Genomic DNA, 27,040 nt, shown 5'->3' with positions numbered 1-27,040 from the left:
CCAGAAGCCTGAGAAGCCAGGAATTGTTTTAAAAAACATATTTGCTGGTAACTGCAATGAGAAAACCAATTTAATTCCCTGCCCTTTGACTCTCCCTGCCGCTCAGCTTTGTGTCCCTTCCGTGCCAGATGAGGCGCAGCCTGGACGGGTAAGGCTGGGAAGAGGACGCTCTGGGCAGCTTGAAGTGGATTGGAGGCTTTATAGTAGATTTTCAAAACATTCTGGGTTTCATCTTTGCTTAGCAGCTGGTTACTATGCCGAAGCCCTGAATCACACCACTTGAAGTGACTGAAGGAGGGGAAAGAATAATAATAATAAAGTGGCAAACTAGCTCAGGGATAGGCTTGGGAGTCCTGTTAAACTTGAGAGGCTACGATTTCTATTCCCAGAACTGCTGGTTAACACAAGAACAAGCACCATACTTCCCTACCCCATCCAAAGAGTTGTGCTAAGGAAAAGCTGAGGAGCAAACCAGCAACAGGTCAATCCTGTACCGTATAGTCAAAAGTTGCCAGCAGATTGACACGGCAGCGCTCATGAAAAGTCTGCAGCAGCTTTGGCAAGCTTTGCAAAAATTGTAATTATAGCTACGGGCTTCATCGCAAAAGGAACCAAATATGTGATGTTTGTTTCTGTGGAAGAATGGGAGGAGACTAATGGTAAAGGAGAGGGAGTGGGAGTGCGGAAGCGGGGAGAGGGGAAGGCAGAGAACCGAGCCCTGCCGAGTTTTCAGGGACCCGCAGAAAAAATCATCTAAATAGAGTAGTTCGGACCTCAAATACCGTGCGGTGCTTTGACAATCTTCTGGTTTGTGGCGTACTTAACAAAGTGTTCTTACATTTACTAGGCTGGAATGTCCATTTGACTATAGCCTCTGCTACTTTGCTCGTACTTTTAACATTTTGGACACGTGACAAAAATGTGTGTAACGCATTTTTTAAAGTGTTGATTGTGCTCGTAATTTTCAAATCAGAATATAAAATAAACATCTCTGCCCTTTCTTCCAGCAGGCAGCACAGAGATCTGCTCTCCGCGTTCTATCTGACAGGTACATTTTGTCATTTTTATGAACTATAAATTGCTTTATGAAACGTTGAGCCCTATTTATTGTGGCATATAACTCATAATCGGATTTTGTCCCCAAAGTATCTGCGAACTGGGATGTTAAACATTTTGCATGCTTGGATTTGTCATGCATGTGTGGAGTTTATTACTGCAAAAATCACAGTCTTGTTGTATTTCATACAGAGTATGCAGAATCCCTTGTTGTGATACCAAACAAGAGATAAGAAACTTAACTGGAAAAGGCATGAATGATGCAGTAAATTCTGAGCTTTAGAGTTTGCTGAGATCTAAGCTCATTTTTCAGCAATAAGTACTTCATTTATTCCAAGATGTTCTCTTTTGACTTTTTCCAAATCCTTTCCCTGGGAATTATGCTTCCTTTGATGAGATTCTCTGTATATTTTCTGCACAAAAACAATGGCCTTTTTTACCCCTTAAGTTTTGAGGGATCAGTATCTTGGAGGAATTTAATTCATTTTTTCACTTCTGGAACTGCAGCAGTGCTCCAGGCAGATAAGCAGGGGACCAAATCCTTAGACAGCATTCAGGTTTTACTCAGCTCTTTTTCAAGCAAAAATCCATTAACTTCAATGGGAAGCTTGCCCGAGTGAGGAATTCAGGATTTGGGCCATAGTAAATGTTATAGTTGGGCCATAGGTCTGCACAGGTATTTACCTTAAATGACTTTTATGAAAGAGGATTGATTGAAATATAAGGTAGCTTTCTAAGACTGCCCTGATTTCTTTTCCAGTTTTGGGAACGGGGGGAGGGAAATGGGAGGAGAGACTGTACATTTTAGTGCCTGTGAAAAAGAACTAGCAGATTTACATTTATCCACAAATGAGGTACTGTGTCATGCAGGCTGACACAGAGTAAATTTCCCCATGCCTTGTTGGCAGCCCCCTCCGCTCCGTCTGGCCCCCTGCCCCCCGCCTCCCTGGGAATAAGCAGTAATTGACTCTGGAAGCCAGCTCAGGCCAGGATTTCTCCTGAGCAGAGCCTGTCACTTAGGCTGAATTATATGTTGTGCATGGATGAATAACATTTCTCTCTGCTCAGAGGCTAAGACTGCCAAAATTATCCACCTTCCCTCCCTCCTCCCCCCAACAAGTTTACAAACACCATTTTGTTTAGAATTCCCCCCACCCCACCCCACCCTTAAGGAAAAGAAAAATCCTGAGAGAAACATATGGGATGCGGGTGAAATCACTGGCGGGGTTGTAGGGCACACAAGTATTTGCTGTAACTGGGACGAATGCAAAAAGAGGAGTCAGAGTCAGCATTGTGGCCCTCTCCCTGGAGGTGTGCAGGCTCACCCCCGAGCAGCTTGGTGGGGACAATACCGTGACCAAAGAAAACCTGTTTTTTTTTCTCTCAGCATCCTTCCCCTGGGCTGAATGAGGAGCATTCCTGCAGGACTGCCCCTGGAGGTAGTTAGCAAGCCCCAAACCCCACAGTGCGCTTTCTGTCTCCCCTAGACAGAAGAGCGGTGGTGATGGATAGATACCTCATCAGGGGCGGTGAGGGAGCTGGGCGCAGGCTGTCCTCATCCTCAGGGCAAAAGGGCTGATGTGTTGCCAGTCGCACCTCAGTTTTAGTATTTATGATCAGATACTCCCCCCTCTGCCCCTAAAAGCATGCCCGCACACTACAGCTTTCCCACCTGCCTCTGCAAACATTTGGCCATCGGGGCACACTCCTCCCCTCCTTCTGGAGGGGGTGCTGGGAAGGCCATGGGTGCACCCTGTGGTGGGGTGCTTCCCTGCCGCCCGCATCCTCACTGCAGCGAGCGAACAGGAGGGCAGGGGGCCAAAAAACCCACGCCGAGACGGCAGTTTCTGTCTAGTCTTGGCTAAAGTGAGGATGCCTGTGAGATTGCTGCTCATTACTTGTGTCCCAGTAGCGACTAAGAGCTCCCTGTCACACACCAGCACTTCCCAGCACCAAGGGAGATGGCAGCTTAAATAAAGCTCTAAGTAATTTTGCCCTTTTTCTTTAAAAATATTCTCTAGCAGTTCTTGTTTTTGCTTTCAGGTTCTGTTAAAAAGGTAACAGTTAGCTAAACTGAAAGAGGGGAGCGGGGGGAAGAGAGAGTTTTTAAACCTGTAGCTATTGATTTCTTTAGTGTATTGCACTCAGTCTTGTTTTCAGAATGACACAGTAACCCCCAGCAGATTTATGTGCAAACACAAAGATTAGTGACCCAGAAGCTTGACTGAAACAGCTTTTCTGTTTCCAGAAGACAGGTTGCTCTGCACATGCACCGACTATTTTGTCAGGAAAGATGCACTGGCCCCATTAGCTTTTCATTCTCTCATGAAAAACCCTTGGTGTTTATACAGCACAGCTCCTTGGTTTTAATTTTATTGTGCTCCTCAGTAAAGTGTTCTAACTATACAGATTGCTCGGTTTCTGGGACAGAGAAGAGCAAGAACTTAACTCATATACCTTAATGGTATAGTGCTAGCATATCTTCAGTTGTCTGACTCTCATATCCACTGCCTGAATAGCTTTCAGATGAAGAAAAATGTCTGTAACTAAAATATTCAGTGTTCTGTTGTTATTTAACAGTAAGCAGTGTGGTTAAGCCAGGTCTTAAACCTGCTTAATCCTGCTGAGCTAAATAGACTTTATTATTGACTCCCATGGTCCCAGAACTCTGACCTTAAGGCTGAAGCTAATTTTTTGCAGTCTGTTCCACTAACCCAGAAGCACTTGCTTGCTGGATGCATTTGCAATGGAGAATGTCCAGCTGTAAATTACAGCTGTTTGTAATCATACCCAAACACAACACTCATTATTATTCTTTTGTTCTTTTTAGGCTGAAAAGCCCACCATGAGGGAGACCTCACAGTACTTAATCCACACATTAAATTTACTCGCAGCTCATATTCATGTGCAAGATAAGATTTTCCATGAAGTAAAGATTTACAGTGGTTCTAGGGCACTTTTATTCCCCTAGCTGCTTTTATTTCTGTGCTGTAGTGTAGGCCAAGTGGGTCTGCTGAAGAGTTTTGAACGCTTAGAGGAAAGCATCGTACCACCGCTGAATTTCCTCTCTCCTTGTAATGGGGGAAAGATAGCTCATTCACTGCCATGCTTGGGTGGTACTTAGGAGACACGCTTAATTCACAGCTGCAGTCTGTTCTCCTTTCTGGGTACTTACGCTGGAGGGTACAGGCAGACCCTGCTAACTCTGCCCGTACGAACCTCGGCACAGGCGTGCAGGGCAGAGGGAGAGTTGAACCCGCTCAGCCCAGCAGCCGTATGGCAGTGGGGGCAAGCCTGCCCAACCCAGCTGACAAGTTCTGTAAAGAGCCCAACTCACTAGCTTGCGCTCAGCACCTGGTTAATATATACGTGTCATCCAGACCGGAACTGTTAAGTACAGGCTACAATAAACCTTTTTGATTTACCACCTTGCGCTGGTGATAGACAAGGCGACTCAATGCTAACATCCATTTGGCAGTGTAGTCATGCCCTGTTCACGATGGTTGGTGAGCTACACAGCCTGTCTGAGCTTCGGTCTGCCTTCCTGTCGGGCGGAAGGGATAGTACTTTGCATTTCCGTGTAACCATGCCTTGTCCATCCACGTCTGATCACGGTTAGGACATCAAAACGCAGATTGTGCCAGCCACATGCTGGTTTACCCTAATGGGACTGGCCAGTTGCTTTCAAGATCCTGAAGGGCAGACAAATTTTCCCCTTGTCCGCCAGAGCAGTGAAGGGCTTGGGGAGCTGAGTGGCAGGTCGTGAGAAGCAGTGAAGCCCCACAGCTGTGGGGAGAGAGATATTTGCAAGCAGAGGTGCTGCTGCACCTCCTCTTGTGGGTGTGTGCACATATTTAGCACTCAACTGCAAGGAAAATTGAACAGAAAGGGTTGACCTGGGACAATCCAGTCCCTTCCCCTGATATTGTAAGCAGCCACAGGATCGATGATTAGTCCAGTGGGATCCGTAGCATGGCTCTTCTCCTTCAAAGATACATTGAGATACACCATTTGGATTAGGAGGCCTGGGGAGGGACTGCCTGTAAAGTATATAAGAGACAATTTAGACTTTTAATAGATCACTTAAAGTAGGGAAGGCAGCTGTCCAAGCAGCCTTAAAACTTTCGGTGGACGGAGCCAAAGATTTCTTGTTCTCAAGTATCTGCTTGAGCTGTGATTAAGCAAAGCAGTTAAACTTGTGATACCCTGAAGTAAGTAATAGTCCAGTGGCAGCTAGCAAAAATACTCATCATGTGCTTCATGTCACTCACATACTTATGTTTGTGTTGGACTGAGTTTTTCAATAACATCACCTTTCACACCGTGAGAGTCCTCCACATGAGAAGCTACGTGGTCAGCTTATCAGCAGAGTGACTGAGCTATCGGGCTGGTCGGAAAGGCTTCATGTGACAGGTCTGGGTAATCAGCAACAGCCGCGGGGAAGCCTTGGCTCGGGACACCTGATCTGGGTCCCAGCAGAGAATGACGGAACTGAGATCATGGGCTCTGCAGGAGGGGAAGGTTGGCAGGAGGAGAGTGTGCACGCACGGTGTTCCCTGCCACAGAAACAACACACGGCTCTCACAGCGTTAGCACATTGCTTAAACTTTCTGGATTATCTCTGCGAGGGAAAAGAGAATACCTCCGACGGGGCATGTGGGTTTATCATTTATGCCTTACACAAAAGCTTGGCTGTTTGGAAATGCTGGTGCCGTTGCAGCCCTCCCACATGGTACAGGGTGGCAAAAGATGACTGCTGCTACGTTTTGTGGCAGAAATGGTCTAGAGTTTCTCAGCCCTCCTAGTTAGCGAACTTGAAGGAGGAAGAGTAATGATATGTATTGTATATAGGGTGCTATCTCCAGTACTGGAGGCTGTTGTGAATTAGTGAAAAGGGGCTTTAAAAGAAGAGCCGGTGTGGAAGGCCTGGAGTGGAAAGTAATAGATACCTGTAAAACTGGAACTCCATTTCATTTGCAAGATCTGTAGCACTCATCTGTTTGCAACTGGATGTTTTCCCATACCTTGACTGTTGCTGGTGTTTGTTTAGAGCTGTTCCACCATAGCACCGGAGATGTGATTTGCATTTCTTCAAGGAAGTGGTAGAGTTTTGCTATCATGACAGCCAAACATTTGCCACGTCCCTATGGGCAACCCCATGCATTGTCAATTGCTCCCTAAAGATTCCTAAGGGAAGACGATCCATTCTAGGTCTGACTAATAATTTCTCATGTATTTTCTTTGGCTTGCTCAGTCTTTTAAGAATCCCTGTGTCAATAATTACAGAATTAACACAGGGGAAAAAGAGACAAGGTGCAGGTCTGTGGTCTTTCACACGTTAGTAAGGAGAAAGCAGGTCCCATTTCTGGCTGGCAGCATGAAGAATATGCAAAGTGCTATTGGGAAGAAGAGTGTATATGTGTGCTGCATATGAAGTGCTTCAGCATATGATTAACCTCACTGGGTATGTAGTAAATAGTAGATAACTGTGATCAAAAAAGTATTCATGTGATTTATCAAACTGAGCAACTGTGCGTTTTCCAGTGAAGCAGGAGGTCAATCTTGAAATCTAGGGCCAGCAGAGCAATAGGAAATTGCAGGGACTAAGAAGTTAATCATACCGTTGGACCGCTTCCATCTGGTTTTGAAAGACACAGTCAGTACAGTGCCAGCGAGGACGCTTCACGGCAACAGATCAAGAATTAATTTTTTCAGCAAATCTTCAGCTATCATTTGCGGTAACACAAGCTTATAAAAATGTAATTTAATTTCTTGGGAATAAATCATATAGGACAAGAAGTGTGAAAGTGTTTTTTTAATGTGTGTATCTGAGGCCAAAAAAAAAAAGAGCGAGAGTAGGAGAAACAGCAAAAATCCAAGAGGAAACAAACATTAACGATATGAAACCTGGAAGGCATAAGTGGCCATCCAGTTAAATTGTGCAGGTAATTGTCTTTGAAAAATCAGTTTGCAGTTGAGAAACTTCTACATTTTTATGACTCTTGAAGGCATAATCTTGTCTAACCTGTCTGTCCATCTTCATCAGCATGGGTCAAAGGAGCACTGACTTAAAGTATTGTTGAACTGATGCTTTGAACACCACTCCCATACATCATGAGCACATAGCTATGGGCAGTGAATTTGTTAATGAATTCTATGTTTTCCTTATTATCGATATTACTTACGATATTTCAATGAGACTTGAACATTATGCTCCCTTTGGGCAATGACAGTCCCCCCAGGCAATGAACATGTTGTAAAACAAAGGGGATTTTAACCTTGATAGTAACTACAGTAGCTGAAACTTGCTTTATTGAAAGAGGTAGGAGGACAGTTAGTTGATAACATTATGCCTTTCTTTCTTCAGCAGTGGGATAAAAGAATAGAGAGACCTGTACTATGAATGATGTATTGTCCTATTTTTAGTGCTACGCTGCAAAAGTGAAATCCTTTTTACATTTTACACATTTTTATCTATTTCCTGGCAGTCTGAAGGAAGAGAGCTCAGGTTTACACAGCACCAAGAGCAGGAAACAGGACCACACCATTCCCACAAATCACCATGCTTTCATTACCACCTTACTTTAAGAAAAGCTGAAAATTCATAGCAAGCAGGGGCACCTCAAACTGGTCCAGTTATAGGATGTTAGCATGGGACTTTTGATCCTTGTGTGTTTGTGAATCATGTCCTAGCTGTAGCAGTTGAGAAACTTCTACATTTTTATGACTCTTTCAAGGAGTCTTCAGAGCGGGTGCAGCAGCACAAAGGAGAAATTTCAGTTCCCTTCTAGTGAGCCAGTAGTCCATGCAGCAGATGGAAGGAGATCCCCTGCTTCAAGCCTTAATCGCTCAGTAGTCAGCCAAGCACAACAGGGTGTTCTGGTGCCAGCTCCGTGGATGACGTGCTTGCTCCAGTCGTTTTTTCCTGCCTCCTGCAAAGGTGGTTTAGAAAACCCAGCTGAACTTCTGGGTTTGCCTTTCTCACTGGTAGGCTCTCTGCCTACTGCCCTCTGTATTTTTTAATTTGAGTTTCAAGACCATTTTGTCCTTGATTTGTTCTGACCCTGGCAACAAAGGAGGCAAAAAGGAAGGGGGAGCCCTGGTTTGCCTGGGGGAGGGCTGACACATTCTGCAGGAGGTCAGTCTTGGCCTGTGCTTGTGCCCAGCGTGGGCAAGGGACTCCTCAGTACAGTGTAGTGTCTTCATGTGGCCCCCAGTGGGGACAACACAGTCTGTACTTTAGCTTGCCCTTTGCTCTCTGGGGGGCAAAGAGAATACCACACAGAAGCAGAACCATGGCCAATTTCTTTGCAGGCAAAAAAAAAAAAGGGTGAGTATGTACAAAGAAAGAGATGCACTGGGATTTCCCCATGGGGATTGGCGTGTGGCTGAATCAGGGCTGAGCTGTTCCTGCAAGGACATCACATTGTCATGGGCTGAGATACTTTGCTCCCCCAGGCAGTCCCATCCAGGTGTCTCCTCCCCTTTTTTCATAACTGCCACAATTTTGATGTGGGTTGCAGGAAAACTTTTATCCTTTCCTCTCCTCTTGGAGGAGAGTTGTATTTATGCTGCCATTGAGGAAGAGTTCACACTGTTCTAGATTTCTTGCATTTTGGTGAAAGAAAATGTAAGTGTGATCTTTCAACAGCCTGCGTTTCCTCCCAGAGAAAACCTGGAACATTTGTGAAATCTGACGGAGCTCTCAGAATGGAGGAGCAGTTTCCCACTTAGCTATTTCACATACGCTGGTGTGAAGGTACAGCAGCAGTCCAGTAGGGTTCTGTAGCTCGGCGTGATCCACCAAATCTCATACAAATGCTTTATCTTGAAAAATATCGCAACTGAAAGGTTTCAGACATATTTGGTAGTACTTCTAGAGAAGTCCTTGGTTAAGAAAGCCTTGGGAAAGACTCACATCCAGAACTTTCTGAGAAAAGGATCAGATTCACAAAACTATTTTTGTCTCCTCCCAGACTCTTACTCCTTTGGCAATGTTTCAGTTTTCCTCCCTTATCAGAAAGAATCAGTGCATGCTGGGTGATATATGCAAGCCATCTCATGGCTGCCCATGATTTTGGGCCAAAAAAATACCATCTAAGTCTCCTGAGGACCACCATCTGTACTTGTATCCAAATTTATAGTGAAAAGTCTGTGAAGGGGATACTCTTCCACAGCCCCGTTACAGACCCCCATCAGTCTTAGTCCCAGAATCCTGGAGGTCCTAGTGGCTCCAAAAGTCTCTTCCCATCCACGGAATTTGTTCTTTTCTTCCTCAAAAAGAAAAAAAAGACCCTAACTCCTTTCTGTGCAGTGCATTGATATATTAACACTGAAGCAAGGGCACATTCAGAGAACTTCTGTGCCCTGCAGAGCTTCCAAAGCAGGGACTTGACTCACATTCCTGATATACCCAGAAGCCAAATTAAAATTGTTGGGAGGTTTTGGTGAACACGAAATTTTATACCTAGCTGTAGAGCTTGAGCTGGTTAAAGAGGAATACTTTTTCCATGCATGTGAATAGTCTTTCATGCAGACATCAGGAGAAGGAGATATGTTTATACACTTTTCAGCCAACCCTGATAAATTGGCTTTGCATGCAAACCTTTTGGTTTACCCAAGTAGTTTATGGCAGCAGGGAGCATTTTTTCATGGTAAATGTGAAAAGTAAATAGAAAAATGACAAGTTTCTGGTTTAGTTTGATTGAGATATTTTTTTTCTGCATGAAACAAAAGCTTAAATCATATAACGGTTTTTAACGTTTTAAGTCCCAAAGTTATTCTTTTTGTGGTTCATCAATGGCTCTGATCGGTGCACACTAGCAATGATTTGTACTTTACACTGACTGTAGTCTTTGAACGCAGTTTTAAACTTCAGCAATCAGATTTTCGCCGGTACAAAATGAAATAGCTTCACTGATTTCAGTAGCATTATCCCAGTTTTCACCCACTGAGGATTTGACCTCAGCACTTTGGAAATATTTCCAGCTTTTAAAAATCACATCACTGCCTATTTACGCTTCCAAAGGTTGCACAAGTGAAGTGTTTTAAAGGAATGCACCCGGCGTGCAGTTCAGACATCAGGATCCAGTTACGGTTCCACTTCAACTCAGCCTGACGATCTACCAGTTCCCCCGACACCCTCACTGGCAACCTAATGAGTAGGGCTGTGGGGAAGGCTCCTGAACCACTGGAGCTTTTTTTTGATGCAAACCAAGACCCCAAAATCTCAAATGGCACATTTTCCAAAGTTGCAAGGTTTTTTTGCTCAGTCAGCATTTCCAGGAGGTCTGTCTGGTGACATTTGCTTTACAAATGATCAGAACAAACACTTTCTGCTTTATTTTTCATTATTATTGCTTTCTTTTGGGGTTTTGTTTCATGGGAAAATTCAGAATTGGAGAGCTTTGTTCCAAACTGCAATGGCATGAAATTTCAAAATCCTCCTCAAAATGGAAGACCTTCCTTCTCTCAAGGACACTATTTATAGTAGGCTGCCCTTTTTGCAGTCAGAAAAGGGCCAGATTATATTATGACTGTGTGCTCTCATGTGTTTTTAACTTAGATGTAAAATTAGGTCTGGCTTGAAACATGGTGTAAAGAGTCTAAGTTCAGACATTACATTTTTATAACCTGAAAATGATATAATTTTGAAAGGCAGAAATAAATAGAAATTACTTAAATTAAATTAGGTATTTTTCCATGGGGTATGATTTAAACGAGAGACACATGCTATCTTTAATATAGTCTGCAATCTTCTGGCATTTTAACAAAAAAGAAAATTATTTATTTTAAAGGTACTTATTTTATACCTAATGAAATATACTTTGCATACCAGTGTATCTTCTGTATTAGATTGCTATAAAGATTTTAAAGGCCTTTTTCATTCTTGACTCAGGCGCATAACTTCTCTTCATGCTGAGGGACTGCCTCTCACACAGACATTCACACAGAAGAGAATAGGCCCTTCTCTGTGGAAATCTAGCAGCCAAATAATTCACAAATAGCTCTCACGTTATTTACTGGCACGATCAAGCATAACTGCTCTAAATGAACAAACAGCTTGTCAAATAAAAAAACAGGGGAGCGGGGTTAAAGAATCCCACAATTCTGATTTACACAACAGATAAAAATCACCCCAGAAAAGTCATAGAGACCCGCCAAGTAAATTTCTTGCTTTGCAGTGATCCTTTAAGACACTTTAATACAGATCCTTTAATAAGGATCTGCTCCGGCCCTGGCGTGGCGCGTACCCAGGGAGGTCTCTGTTGTTTCATGCCCAGGCAGGCGCTGGCTGCTGGCAGTGCAGGCGCTGGCGAGGGGGCAGCTGGTGCCTGGCTCCCAGCAGCCCTGCGGGACTTCGCTTGCCGTTCCCATCTTCCTTTTCATCCTCCCCACAGCCCCTTTAGAGAGAAAAGAGGAAAACCAGACACGGGCATCTTCCCCCACTTGTCCCCAGATATCCGTGATTTTGGCTTTCCGTGTTTCCCAAGGGGACCCTGTCCCAGAGCCTCTGTTGCCACTTGCCATCTTGCTTGCCCAATATGCCCTTTCCCCATTCTTCAACACCACCCTGACCCCACTGGGGGTGCCTGGAGCCCTCCCTCAGACCCCCTGCAGTCTTCCCCAGCTGTCCCCGATCTCAGGACCGCACAGCAGGGGACAAGTCCCGCTGGCTTGCAGCATCCCACGTGAAGCCTGGCGGAGGCTACCCAAGTGCCACCCGCTGCCGAACAGTTGACATGGCCCCTGTCATTGGAGAGGGACAACCTGTCTTCCTGCTGCGCAGGAGAAGCAGCCGTGGTGGGAGGCCAGCCCACTGTCTCATTTTGCAGCCCCACAGACACCAGTGTGTTTTGCTGGCACGTCGTTGGGATGTAGTGGGGGCAGTGGTGGGGGGCTGGCACTGCCACCCACCCAGCCAAGGGCTGCCCCTTGGCTGCCAGCCCCGGTGTGGGGCGGCCACGCCATCAGCCAGACACAGGGGATTTCTGCCTGCACCTTGAGTCTTTTCCGTTCAGTTGCCTACAATAACCATCACTCTTCCTTGCTATTAATGCCCTCAAATACTGATTTCCTGAAGCCACCTCTTTTAAGGTCATGGTGTCCCTTTTTCTAAAACTTAATAAGCTTGTTGCTGACCATGTGGAGTTAGAGTGGGTTTCTAAATATTTGTATCTTCAGTATTATTCCTTTGATAGCAGACACTAGGATAATATTTCCCACATTAAAAGGGCTCTTGGGGAAGGTTTAGGAACTCTGGCCAGGCAAAAAATAGTTGCCTGAAGGAAGAGGAAAAACCTTGTAGAATTACCAGACTCTTTTTTTAAGTTTTGAGACAAATGGACTTTTCAAACTTTGCCCTGAAAAGAGATCTGGTCATGACCTACTATAAATCTCATACAGCCATTTAAAACCTCACAGTGCTCTGGTTAAACAGCATTGCACCAGACAAAACCTTCAGGGCATGGGGACATTGCTGCGGTTTTTCCCTTTCAAGCTTGTATATTGTCCCCATAACATATTGCCAGTGTTCACAGGACCAAATGAGACTGTGGCCTTTCTTTAATGTACTCAGAGCTCTTGTGTCAAGAGCCTGTGAGGTCAACAGGAAAACATGGAATGAAATCTCGGCTGAGTGTCGGTCTTTCCCAGGCTTCCTGGCAATTTCCAACTCTTCACTCTATTGTTTTCACTTAATAAGATAGAGCTTGTCCTCTGCTCAATAAAAAAATTAAAAAAAAAAAAAAAAGGAAATAGCTAAAAGAGCTAAGACTCAGAAAATGAGCAGTTTTGTAAAAACCTGGCAGATTCCCAGTCTGCTGAACCTAATAACCAGCACACTCATTTTTCCAGTTTGAAACTTTTTGGTGCAAACCCCGCCTCATGCAAACACCTCCCAGGACTTGTGGGAAGAAGTACAGTGTGCAGAAGAGTGCTGGGCTTCCAACACAAAAGCTGTAGCCTACGTTTTTGAAATAGGGATGTTGAAACGTGGAGCTCTCAGAAGAACCTAATTTGAGGCTCCTCCAGCTGTCGGATCACCCTTTCCTCCTCCTGCTGGAGGGATTCACAGCACAGCACCTCTCTCGGTTAAAGCTGAAAAGGAAAGCAACAAGTGCAAAGTCAGGTGTGCAAACCCAGAAAACAGTTTGAGAAGACAGCAAAACCTAAATACTGCTCTGAGATTATCACTCTCTAATTGATACAGAGATGTACTGTGACCTCTGGTTCAACTTCTCTTTTTATGCCATTTTCTGTATTAGCATGTTATCTGCTTGTCAGCTGCCAACAAATTTTAACCTGACTGCTGATATTCTCGGAGTATTGTGTAAAAATATATGTATTCTCCTAAATAACTATAAGGGATTTAATGCTGGTGAAAAACACCAGGCTGTCACCTGATTATCCAGGAATTTCTCCATTGGGTTACAAGGATACCAGCCCCCCTCCTGGAGCCTTGTGTTATCTCCATGCATATTCTTTATGCGTGCAAAGGGCACTGTTAAAGCAGACCAGTGCCTTAGCATTTGACGTAGTTAGCTAATCTGAGACAACACCACATTATTTTCTAAGAAATTTATTTTATTCTTTTCTTCCATTTGGTCAAAATGTAGCATTAACCATTTATTAGCATTATGAGAGCCATGACAAATTTCTGTCAATTCTGTACATTGCTGTCCTCCTCTGCCTGTGTAAGGTCTCCCAGGTTGGTTAGACCAGGCAATTACCGCAGAGTTGCCCTACCCAAATTATTAGAGTTGTTTTTATGGCCAAAAGTCTGGTATTGCTATGGAGCAGCAGTAAATTGGGAATCTGGTTTGAATTGTTCATATGTCAGTAATTTACCACGTCAGCCTTTTAAAGAGATTACAGCAAACACCGTGAATACCTTCTCTGGTTAAATGAGGGAACGTATGGCAAATGAATTACCACTGCCCCACATGGAGAAGACATACTACAATGTCACAACGCACTCTTCAGCTGCTATGAAATTAAGCTCTGCAAGGATGTCATGCACCAGTATTCAGCTGTTGAACTGGGAGGTTAGCTTAAAAGGACTGGTAACTGCAGACTCCGTAACTGCATGGACCTGCCAGTCACTTCTCCATTTAATCCAAGAGCTGGAAGGATGAAGAAGTGGTGAAACATGTGGGTAGTCTGGCCAGTGTAAAAAGGGAGATCATGGAGGGAAGGTAAAATATGGAAGGAGAAAAGATGAGCCTCTGTTAAGAAATTCTATGCTACTTTTTATTAAGGCCATACCATACCTGAAAGAATAGATTTTATGACACTGTTTCAAATTGTGATAGGCTGCAGTTTGACTGGTTCAAAGTTTAGCTTGTATGAATGTTTAGGGCGTTCAAATGCACTTTCTGCACCTGTGCTGAAAAAATAATTACCCCCCAAAGTCACACTTTTCTTTTTTTTTAGAAGTGACACCCAGCTCACACGGCAACTGCAATTCTAAAATTAACAACATATGTTTCCAAAGCCAAGATGTAAACAGGGTTTGCTTAGTTACGAAGCGATTGCCTTAGGTTTGTCTTGCACCTGGTAAAGAGCTTGTTAAAGGTAGTATTGCAACCTTGAGGGGTTTTTTTAGTTTAATTGCTAACTCAGACAGCATTTTAATAGCTTTGTTTTAATCTTGATACCATCTTGTGGAGGGTAGAGGTATTTATTTGGTTGCAGAGCCACATGGCTGGGAAGTATCTTATTTAAGTTACATACATCTTTAGTTAACATGACTCATGTTACAATTGGACTGAATAAGCCAGCTCTGTATACTAAAAATAAGCAAGCAAATGTAAAACACATCACCATATTAGCAGAACCACAAGCAGCTAATTAAGTGGACAATACAGTCATCAAATCAAGGTCACAACCAAGACCTGAACCAATGAATCAGAGGTTTCAGTTATCAAACACACACATTCAATGCAGAAGGTCAGCTTTAAATTATAAGCTTGACATGAGATGGAACTACATCCATTTAGTTTTGCATCAGGAAAAACTGAAGAGAAGGCAGCTCGTGTTTCAGCCAAGCTCATCACAAATGTTCAAGTCAAGGCAAGGCATTGAGTAAGGCAATCAAAGACTATATTCTTCAGTCCTTGCCAGTGGTGCACAGAGGACTGGTGCTGTTACAGTTCAGCCCAGGGAAGTACACCCATCAGAGCAAACTCATAAGCGATGCACAGTTTAGCATTTCCTTCTCATGTCACATGATTATCATGTATAATTAGACTTCTGCTTTTATCGTCTCCTGGCCATGAAACTTGAATCAGAGGTCACTTTGAAGATCATGTGCTGTTGCAGCTTTTACATTATTGATGCAACATTTATTAAAAAAATTCTTTAAGAATTACTAGGTAAGAACTATGAGTAACTTTTGTAATGATTCCCCAGCAGTAAATGACAGATTTAAGAATATGGCATTTGCTGCTAGGCTTGGAAACAATTAATATAGACGTTTTCCTCTTTTTCTTTTTTTGGCCAAACACCTATGCCCTCATGCATATGTGAAATAAAGAGGCATCCTCCCCTTAAAGGAAAATAAAGTGTTCAGACTTGTGCTGTCTTCCTAAGGATCTTTGTTTCATATGGTTGCTGGCTGCCAGCACAACACAGCAGAAGCTTAGGCCAACATAATGACAGAGCTTAAAACTGGCATATGCTGCTTGGTGATCCAGAGAGGTGGCAATGCTCCTCACAGCCCCATCCTTTTTCCTGCTTACTTCACTGCATAGATGGAGCCTGGTTTCCTGGATGTGTTCAGTACAGCCTGGTATCTAGTTCGTAGATGACTGCTGAACATACCCTTGCAGGCGGGAACTACAGGCTGAGGTGTGACACACCAGTCTCCTGCACGGTCTGTGTCCCAGCGACTAATGACAACCTTCCCCTGCAGGGAAAGCACTTAAAACCCACACTCCGCAGGAGCCACCTCCTCGGGACTAGCTAATAACCTCATCAGCACATAGTCTCTCCACGCCTTTTTCTAATAATAGTCGCTTCTTTACTCTAAGTTAGGAAGCTAATATGAATCTGTTCACAGCTTGCCCTGATGACTTTTAATCTAAGACCACAGCTGGCCTTTGTGCTTTTTGTCAGATGAATTCCAATAATCATTAAACAAAGTTCTCTCAGGTCTACTTCAAATCTGGGCCAACCTATCTCACAGCCCTTATTCTTGGGCCGCGCTGGCCGTGGTGTTTCAACCTGTAAAATGAACAACATGAATAATTAGTTGCTGTATTTCTAGAGCATCAGACTTATTTCCAGTTGGCTATACTGCTTTTCTTTGTATCTAGAATCATGCTGTCTAAGCCTGGAGAGCACAAAGCAAGTCTGCAAAGTTTTAGTCCATGAGATCATCCCAGTAATTTGTTACTGCAGGCACTGTCTGTCTAACTTTATTTCCCCATGTTAAATAATTACAATGTTGTTTCTTTAAAACCCTTGACAACAAAAATCAAAACAACCGTAAATAATCCACAGACATATGGAATTGTTTTGAGAAAGAAAGTAAATTGCTGAGACTCCTTAAAAATGGAAATCTACCAAGGAAACCCCAGCAGTCTCTTTGACAGTCTGCTCTAAAACTTTTCACTTGCTTTGATGTTGTTTGTAATTTATGCTCCTCAGAGGCTCTTAGATGAAGGAAATCATCTGTTTTAATAATGTGAAACCTTCTTCTGGCCACCCGAGATGGGAATTCCTGCTCTGTTTCCTGCGCCTCTCTGACAGGGCCAAAGGGGGAAGGAGGGCTTAAAAATCGCATGGCTGTTAGTGATCAGAACTATGGCATCACCTACCATTCCGAAATGTCTGCCCAAAGGTTACTTATCTCTTATGTGTTTAGGAAAGCTGTCTTTTTAGGCTCACTCCCAACAGTAGTGTTATTTCATTGTATTAGTAATTCATATGGATTGGTTATGTGGTGACGATTATAGTACAAAAGCAATTATTGAAATAGTGTCTTTAATTCAAAATTATTTTAATTACTAGTGATATCTGTCCTTTTTTTCCCCCCCCGCATTTCTGTGCTAAGTCTCTTCATGATTCAAAACTTGCCACTAGGCTATCACCTTTGGTAATTGCCATTCTCTGAGCTGAGTGAACAAAAGAAAAATTAAATTGGAGTGTGTCAGGCAGGCAGAATAGGAAATATATGTTCCTGCAGGAAAGCTACTCTTCTCCTAATTACCCTGCAATTGCCAGGTTCAAAATGTAATTTATAAGCAGCATAGATAGAATGGCCACAATAGTCCAGTATTTCACGATGATCTTTTCTACTCTTGATTTCAGAAACGAAGGATTTTGCAGCTCTCGGTGCATTGGCATTGTCAGCAGCTGCTCTGGGTAGTGATGCTAGACAACTGCACTTGAGAGACACTCCCAAAAAAATGTAAAGCAGTTTCTGAACAGCAAGGTTTTATAGAATGAGGGAGGTGCTGTAAAGTACAGTTAAATAAAAAAAAGCATGACCTGATGGGCTGCCTCAGACACTGCTGACCACATGCAAAAACACATCCAAAAATGTTTGAAGGAGAAGGAATTTTTCCAGCCTGTGGCTGCTGCTGCTGCACCTTCCACCTGCTGTAAAATAACCAAATGCAGCAAATTAACCTAATAACTTCCCCTGAGGCCATTTTACTTTGACAAGCATGGAGTAGCCTGCAAAAGGATGGATCAGTGGGTAAAGCTGCCAATATGTGATATGCAGCTGGCACAGGGATTCAGCTGTAGTGTTGGTGCCCAAGGCCAAATCTACACTTCATTCAAGTTGGGGCAATGACTTATGTAGCCATCTGAGTCAGCTTTAAACACACAACAGGGGGACACTCACAGTCAAGTGGAGCTCAGGAACAAGTCAGTGCCCATGTAGTTATCCAGCTTCTTGGGTGGGCTTCATACACCACTGAGCTTTGTATTCCCAGAGGGCACCATAGTTTGTGGTACCTGAGCTAGTCCCACAGGGTCATGGGGTGGCTGAGGCTGGAAGGCATCTCTGAGGATCACCCAGTCCAACCCCAGCTCAGCAGGGTCAGCTAAAGCAGTTGCTCAGGGCCGCGTCCAGTTGGATCTTGAATATCTCCCAGGATGGAGACCTCACAGCCTCTCTGGGCAACCTGTTCCAGTGCTTGATCATCCTCAAAGCAAAAAAAGTTTTTTGTTATATTTAAATGGAACTTCCCCTATCTCAATGTGTGCCCTTTGCATCTTGTCCTGTCACTGGGCACCACTGAGAAGAATGTGGCTCTGTCTTCTTTACTTCTTCCAGGTATCAGGTATTTATCCCTCACAGTCATCTCAGCCTCTCCTCATGTGAAAGATACTCCAATCCCCTAATCATCTTCACAGCACTTTGCTGGAGTTGCTCCATGTCTCTCTTGTACTGGGGAGCCCAGACCTGGACTCAGTATTTCAGATGTGTCTCACCAGGACTGAGAAGAAGAGATCACCTCCCTCCACCTGCTGGCAACACTCTTCCTACTGCAGCCTAGGCTGCTGTTGGCTGCCTTTTCTGCAGGGGAGCATTGCTAGCTCGTGGTAAACTCAGTGTCCATCATGACGCTCAAGGCCTTCTCTGCAAAGCTGCTTTCCAGACAGTTGATCCCTGGTGCATGCAGTCTCGCTGGAGTCTTCCCAAGCCCAGGCCACAGAAGTCCAAAAATTGACTGGTGTTGCAGGGAGTCACCTTGCTGGGCAGATCATCTGCATCATTCACCTACTGTACATGTTTCGGTCACCAGCCCCACAGACCACAGAAAAACTGGCTCTGCAAAGCTTCCTCTCCTTCCCACCACCTATGACTCTCCTCCATCCTCTTTTTTGGCTGTCTTATGTCCCAGTTCTTCATTCACAGTTTTTTCACCATTGAAATCTTTCAAGTTAAAATAAGATAAGTGAATGCTTACGTTTAAACTATTATTGCATTTTACAGTCAACATCCCTATAAAGCTAATTTTGTTGGGAAAGTTTGTACCTTTTATCAATAAGTAAAACCAGAATCAATTCTGGTTGTCTGCAGACCCAGGAAGATGGCAATGCTTTGTTTGACATTTGGGCTGCTTTGGAAGGATTTCTTCACAACTGTGAGAAGACCAAGTTAAGATGGGATTCAGGTACCTTAACACAGGTCACTTGAGAAGCCCTAAGGTCTGTAAGACATCTTTAGGGGCCTGACAGGTTCATACAGCAAAAGACAGCTAAAGACTGCCGAGATACAGCACAGGCACTGGATGGTGGCATAGAGGCAAATATATGTTATCTCTATCCATTTAAAAAAAGAAGGCAAGGTAATGCAAAGGGAAAAGGGAAGGATAAGGGGAAGAGGGAGAGGCAAGGGGAAAGCAAAAAAGTGAAAGAGGAAAGGCCAAGCACAAAGGCAAAGGGGTAAACTATTTTGCTCATTCTGGATGTGACATGCAAGCCTTGGAGTCAACTGTCTGAATGTTCAGTGCCTCTGAGCTGTACACAAAGCCATGAATATCTTTCCTTGTTGCAAGCTAAGTCCATAGGAAAGTGCTTGCCCCTTTCCCTGAGAAAGCATTTGCTTATATTGCTTGGGAGTTTCATTAAGTATTCCCTTTCAGTTCCCTGCACGGAATGCGAACAGAGTGCTCTTAGGAATGGGAGATGCCTGCCCTGATTCATTTTTCTGAGGTTTTGTTTTTACTTTGCCCCTGAGGAATTGGTTATTTTTAATGACTTTTATGATTAATAAAACTGTCTGAAGGCCTGCTGGGGTCCTCGAGGTACTTATCAACAAAGTCATCTAGCTCTTTCCCCTAGTGTCTAAGCTAATGGCAAAGACCCAACACTTGATCTTTCTCCCCAAGCTGAGGCTTGTCTAGCAAGGTTTAGAGTCATGTCAAGGTGGTAAAAAAGTCCCAAAGAGTTACTTTTTTTCTGTACTGACTATGGAAAACCACTCTCCTGGAAATCTATCTGTCTCATCTTCTCTGCAAAGCTCTTGTGCAGAACCTTCTGCTTTCCCCCAGCTGTTTCCCAGCTGCAGGCCCGTGACCTGGTACACTTCTAAAGAAATACTGAATGTATATCCTCACAGCTGGGCACTGAACTCCTAGCAGCAGCGCATGTTGACTGCTACACCTTTAACCATCTCCCTGCTGGATAAGAGGCCCACCACTTCACATAGCATATCCTAGACCATGCAGGACCTGAGGCAGGCAGAGGGATGTAGAGTAAGACCAGAGTGCCAGAAAGGGTCTGTTAGCCTGGGGGTAGAGAGGGGAAGAAGGCAGCAAGAGCTTGTTGTGGCACTGGAACAGAGAAGCCACACCAACGAGCAATATTTCTCCCTGTTCCCATGCCCTCTCCCCACTATCACGTATACATTTCTTCTCTGCCTCCCTGGGAGAGGCAGGGAGAACAAAAGATACGTTGAAGAATAGGCAAGGGCACCTAGGCATGCCTTAGTGATACTGTAAATTCGTAAGAAACCTAAAAAGATGCGTGGCAGTTAATGAACAGCAAAACATAGGGGATATGGATTGAAAAGTATGGTAGAAGATACAAGTTTAACTACATCAGGACACAGCATGGTGTGAGACCAATTTTTTTTGTTAAAAATGTCATGCAGTTCTAGTGCTTTTCCTACTTAGTTGGTAGCACATTTCAAAGAAATAAAGGATTGCTAACGTCCTGCAGGAAGGTGCAGCTGGAAAGACACTGAGTGCGGAGACATCGGTACCACATTCTAGGTTAATAAAGAAAATAAATTTTTATTTACTTTGTAATTTATTTCAGCCTCCCCTCATCATCTGTGTGTGCATGAGCAAACCTCAAGTTTGCTTTCCATGGATGACACCTAACAAAAGGATGCAATTCACATCTTTTTTTTCCTTTGAATTGTAAAAGGCAATTTATATAACTCTTAACATAGATTTTTATATTTGTGCTTATCGTATTTAGTCATTGTTTTTCACAGGCATATCGATTTTTATACCTGAGGAAGGCACAGCAAAGGTTACTAGTAGGGGCTGCTCTCTACTTTAAAATTCTTCATCAAGTATCTGCACACTGTGTTGCTGGGTTGCAGTGGGTCAGATCCCGATACCCTCACTAGGTAGACCATTCCTGCTCTTCAGGAGCACTTCTGGGTACTCCAATCCAAGCTGTAAAGTGCAATGCTACTAAGCCAGAATAAGGGGGCAAGAATCTGAGCCTGGTCAGAATGGGAGAAGTTTTTTTCACAGTGCCTCAGACCCCTAAGGCTGCACCACAGGCAAATGGTCAATATCTGAAAATCGGTTTTAAGCATCCTTTATTTTGAGCTAGTATGTCAATAATAGGTAAGCAGCATATCCTGGGCAACTCTTTCTAAAAACATATTAAAATAGTTTTGCATGTTGCTGGAAAACAGACTGTACTTACATCAGAAAGGAGAACAGAAGAACCTTTTACAAGTCTTCAAATAATCTCAAACTAATTAGCTTTTAACATCCTCTCTGCTACAATTTTGGGCTTTATTAGCTGTTCTGCTTGCCATTCCTGAGTCTGCCTAATGTCTTCTGTAGAACAACTATGCATTTTTTCCAGGCATTTGTCATTTCTTGAAACATGTAAAAGAGAGCACTTGGATTCAACTAACAGGCCATCTAAATGCTGCTCTGCATAGGGAATGATATATGCTGACAAGGAGTAGAAGTCAAATTTTCTTTATATGGTTCTTTATGGTGAGCAAACCTACTTAAAACAAGCTCCTTCTCAAGGCAGCATATTGATTAGAGCTGACGGGCCGAAAAGACCTTTGGGAGACAACAGAATATGGCTTGAGTCAAAGAGTAACACTAAAGCTGGCAGCAGCAACATTAAGAGTCAGTAAAACCTGAGAGAGTTTGTCTCACGCTGAAATTTATTGCACCCATTTGGACAGCCATTATGGTAGTTAGTAATTTTATCTGCACAAGTTCATCTGTATTTGGACTCTCAGAGCTTAGCAAGAGGTCTTGCAAGGCAGAACCATACTAAGGGCCCTGCTGACTGAGGCAAAAGACTGCCATGCTGAAGCGAGGTGAACCGTGTCTGAAGATTACAAAAGGCTGTCCGTTTAGATGGCCAGCCACAACATGAGTTATGCTAATGGTAACGCTGAAATGAGGTGATGGTAGGCCAATGCAGACAAGGATTTTACTAGTCTGTACTGCGGTAGTTGTCTTCTGTGGCTTGATGAAGCTGTCACTCACAAGCAAAGATTGCTGTTTTCTTGGATAGAAGTACATCTATAGTATGTACATCTTCAAGTTTTAGGAAATAAATGAGACAAGAAAAGCAACACCCAGGCTAATTGCCAGAGAAGTGGTATCAAATTCTCCTCATGAGATATTTTGAAGATGGTGGATTAATGCCACTCTACAGAATATTTTGCATTGCTCCTTTGCCTAACCTACTTTCTGAAACTACCGTGACTGATGTTCTGCGTCTTTACTGATGATCTGTTCCAGTGCTTAATTACTGGATTTATCTTTGCAACATCTCTCCCAGTGGGTTGAAGCCTATGTCACCAAAGACCAAACCACTGCAATCACCTTCAAAATGTTAGCGGAGGATCTATTCCTGAGACCGGTGGTACTTGATATCATTGAATCTGACAAGGGGTCAGCTTTTAATAGTGCTCTAATGAAACAGTGGAGTAGTGAGTTGGGAGTGGATATAGGTCTTCATATTGCCTACCACCCCAGTCCTTAGGACAGGTGGAAAGAGCTGACTGAACCCTGAAAGGGAAATCATTATGAGAAATCTGAACTAAACCTCCCTTGCTTCCCATACAGATCACAATGCACATGGTGTTGGGCATACCAGGCATACTATTTACGTGATCCTTAGGATCCTAGTTTCCTTCTAGTCCATCAAGAGAGGTAGGAATCTCCAGGGGGCATTTCTGAGTACTGAAGTTAGGCAGTACTTAGGTCCCCATGTAAGTTAAGGGCAGAAAAACTATAGGCCTACAAACCCGCTATCCTCTACCTCACTGGCCAGCTATATCCAGATCTGACAAATCTGACCAACTCCCCCTTGATTTAACTCAGCTACGTTCTTTTTTAGTCTTTTTAAGCCCTGCACAATAGGTGGAGTCCTGACTATATGAGTCACATGACTGACTTGTTCAAAAAGTTGGAAAATTGGCTTGGTTGAGGTCTTCAGGTAACCACCCATCTGACCTTTAAACAGTCCTTAGTCCTTGTCACTCTTTACACTCTGTATTTCCATTTAACCCTCACTAAATTAGAGCCTTTCTTCCTATTTTCATTTACTTCAGGTGTATTTTACTAATTTTTATTTCGCTGAAGCACAAGGATGTTTGCTCCTACTGTCATATGTGACATCAAGATTTTGTGAAAAAGGGAGCCCTGTGCAGCTCTTCCTCTCTCTTGAAGGGCCATCGGTCCAGAAGACATTCTTCAATTGGTAGGATTTAGCGTCTTGATTGCTTCCCTGTGACCAAAAGAATTTGTGCAGAGCCTCATGACATCTTTACTTTCTTATTAGCCCACTCTAATGAGACCTTCTGACGGCTGAGCACTGAGCTACTATTCCGTATCTGACTTACCAGGCAAACAAATGAAATGCAGGCATGTTTTTAACTTGTGTAATGGGAAGTGGAACAGAACTCATGTGTAGTGTTATTTACCTTCTTCAGTGAACCTAAGTAATCTGATCTCCCCTGGGCAAATGAACTCATGTTCTCTGGAGACCATTGGCAACTGTGTGCAGCAACTCCTAATGCTACCAGGAAAGCAACTTCCTCAAACTGAAGAGGGGAGGAGAGACAGGTAGAAAAGAGGAAAGACTGGAAAGTAGCAGTGTCCAGAAGAACGCACTTGGTTATTACAAGGAACCAATGAGTGCCAGAAAGATATCCAAAGCTTCAGTATTACTGGGTATGGAAAAACTATGCCTGACCACAGTCTCAGCCATTGGTACCATATATCCACAAGTGCTCAAACGAGTCCTTTTTCCTTCTTGCAAAGTCTGTCTAGGTTTCTTACCCCTTCTGTGGGCCTTTTGATCTGATATGATGGATAGATTCCTAGAGGAGAAGGGGAAAGGGTGTATCTCCCAAGACAGTCCTTTGAATAACGCTAGTTCCAGAGTATGGTTGTCACTCTTAGCCACCATGAAGGAGAACCTTCACACATCGAGGGCATTAAAGGTCAGAAAAGTGTGTATTCTACATTCCCTTTCAGATGTGTAATTCAAAGACAGTGTCTGATTTCCACCCAGCAGCAGAGGTTGGCCTCAATCAGACAACAGAGGGGATCTCAAATACAAAGTTCCTAACATAACCAAACTGATGAAGAAAAGAGAGAAAATTAAACTTCTGGGATACATATGAACAAAAACACACAAAAAAGCCACTGCCCTTGATCTCAGAGGGAAATCAAAAGCGGTGTTTTCTGACTGAATCTTCTCAACAACTTCATCCACTTACAATTTATTTCTTCCCCCTCACAGACCCTGTAGAAATGGTTTCCTGATTTCACTCTGGAGGCAGAAGGGTGGCTGTTCACGGACTATTCTCAAAGCTGTTCATAATTCTTCAGGCCATTGATCCAAGGGCATGTTCCAAGGACTGTATAGGACACATAGGTTGTGCCTGTCACTTTTTAAGTTACTGTACTTCAAGCCATTAAGAGACTAATTATACTACCAAGGTAAAAAGACTCTATCACTCCTCTTCTTGTAAAGAGTTAACTTTCCTGGACCAGGGAATCTCTCTGCTCATATTCAGCTGATGCAAGGTCAACAAGAAACACACTGACGAAGTCAGAGTTGCTTTATTTTTCTTGTGAGCAGGTCAAATAAAACACTGCTGATGTTCCATTTATCTGGAGCGACAAGCAAACACTTGGCAGGGGTGGAAAGCATACACTGGAATCTGGCACCAGGCTCCTAGCACAGCTGTCAGTCTGCTGACTAATCACTTCATCCCTACGCTAATGCTGCTCCGGGTCTATTGGATCCTTTCATCTCAGATACTCCAGCACACACTCCTCCTGATAGAGCTATATATACAAAAATGTCACTATTAATTGTTATGTAGCTTTTATTTTAGGAGGGTTTTTTTGCAAGGTTTTTTTCTGTGGTTTTTCCTTTCCTACCATATTCCTTCAAGGAGGGAGCTGTGATTCTGCTGCTTCCAGTATCAACCAGGCCTTAAGTAGATACCCCCTTGCCAGACTGAATTTTCTTGAGGGATTTTTTGTATATGTGTGTGCATGAGCTTCATAGCTTGTTTTTCTAACCAGCCTTTCCTATCAATTTGTTTTTCTTTGGTGACTATTCTGGCAATTAAGCTGCAATCGCACAGGGCACACCTGACTCTCTGAAGAGACCTGATTTACCTTAGGTTTGCATTATCGGATGATACTTGTAGTCTTGTCAGCACAAACTATTTAAGCAACCCCCAAGGACAGTGTTAAAATATAGGTGGAGTCTATGAACTCTGTTCTTGGCAGCTATGCTTTATTAGTTGTGCTGTGCAAAGGTGGTGCGGCTAAGGTAATGCAGTGCTTTCACAGAAGCATTATATATTGCGACAAGCCAAACAGCCTCCAGGACTCTCACTCATCATGACTCCCATTTCATACCTCATCCATTATAGGAATGAGGTATGAAAACATTTCTCTGTTTCCTAAAGATATTAACAGACTCTTGGGAAATCGTTTACCTGGAGAAAGGGAAGCCTCATTTTTTTGCACTCAGGCCTGAACAGACGACCGTGGCAGGGCTAGCTGCTTTTTTTGTTAGTGAACGATAGGTTTTGACAATCCGTAACTATAAAGAACTCAGGCAGTTAATTGGTTTCATGCTCTCGGTTAGCAAAGGTACAAAAACATAAATATGTGTCCCTTCTATACTGTGTTCAGAACAAGGATATCCAAGTGCTTTTTAAAGAATAAAGAAGGACATCTCTAAACACACTGAAGGTAGGTCATCCCTGTGTATGACTAGGATGGTGACCGGAGCCCTGGAAGGATCAGCTCATTTGGTCATTCAGACTCAACATGGCAGGACTAAAATTAGAGCAGAAACTCCTTATACTCACCTTTGTATGTTAAGTACAGAACCAGCCTTTGTATTTTAAACCATGGAGGTATCTGGCAGTCCTCAAGCGGGTGCATATTCTAGAGCTTATGGTATCATCTCCCTTTTCTCAGCATGATTTTGGCCTGAAAGCAATGGACGATGTCCGCATTCATTCTGTACAGGCTATACTTAAGGTGCTATTTCTTGGCATTCTACAGTTGCCTCAGAAAATATCCCCATATGTTCTGTTACAACATTGGGATGGCCCTGATCTGCAAGTCGAGATTAGACCCCCGTGGTAAGCATGCTACAAATGTCTTTGCTGAAACAGAGTTTGAAAAACACACAGGGGCAGCAGCAAGAAGTGGGCATTTCCATTCCCTCTGTGATTCATTCACAACTATCAACACAGGAATTCCCTGCTGCGTGCATGGGAGACGTGCAATATCTTCAGTGCCAGGCAGTAGAGATAATTATACAGATCTTGGCACAATGTTCTCAGTTTGTGCATGGAAGCACCATGTGGAATTTGCCTCTCGCAACAAAGGAATAAAGAGTTTTCCATAAAAGACCTTCGCTGGGTTTTATGTTGGCTTCAAGGGAAGAAGGAAGTGATGTTTCAGACACTTTAATCTGGGATAAAAATAGAGACTCTGCCAACAGAGCTCCTTTAAATCGTGGCATATGTTTTCATCACTGAGTCTGAAATATCATTTCAGAGTCTTGGTCAGATTTACTGTTTGATTTAAATCAGTGTAGCCTAATTGAAGTCAATGGAGCTATGACAGTTTATACCAGCCAAGGGACTGGTGTCTGTTTCGGAGTATTGTTTTCCCACAGTTAGCCTTGATCTTCCAGACAGTGATAGATTTTCTGGGTATTTCAAATACTGCAAGCTTTCATACAGCCTTTCTTAGGA

At 43.4% G+C, this 27,040-nt stretch overlaps 1 protein-coding gene across 1 annotated transcript in view; it reads left to right on the top strand.

The window, feature by feature from the left end:
• AFF3 (ALF transcription elongation factor 3) overlaps positions 1-27,040 on the top strand; it is a gene marked incomplete at its 3' end in the record, with an annotated part of 327,368 nt that overhangs the window by 250,114 nt on the left and 50,214 nt on the right. Inside the window, exon 9 of the mRNA XM_082014341.1 lies at positions 1,008-1,048. Within this exon, the coding sequence (XP_081870467.1) occupies positions 1,008-1,048 (41 nt within the window). The remainder of the gene's footprint in view (positions 1-1,007; positions 1,049-27,040) is intronic.

This window comes from Phaethon aethereus, assembly GCF_964289735.1.
Source record: "Phaethon aethereus genome assembly, chromosome: 1".
Lineage (NCBI taxonomy): Eukaryota > Metazoa > Chordata > Aves > Phaethontiformes > Phaethontidae > Phaethon > Phaethon aethereus.
This window is presented reverse-complemented; position numbering and strand designations above follow the sequence as displayed.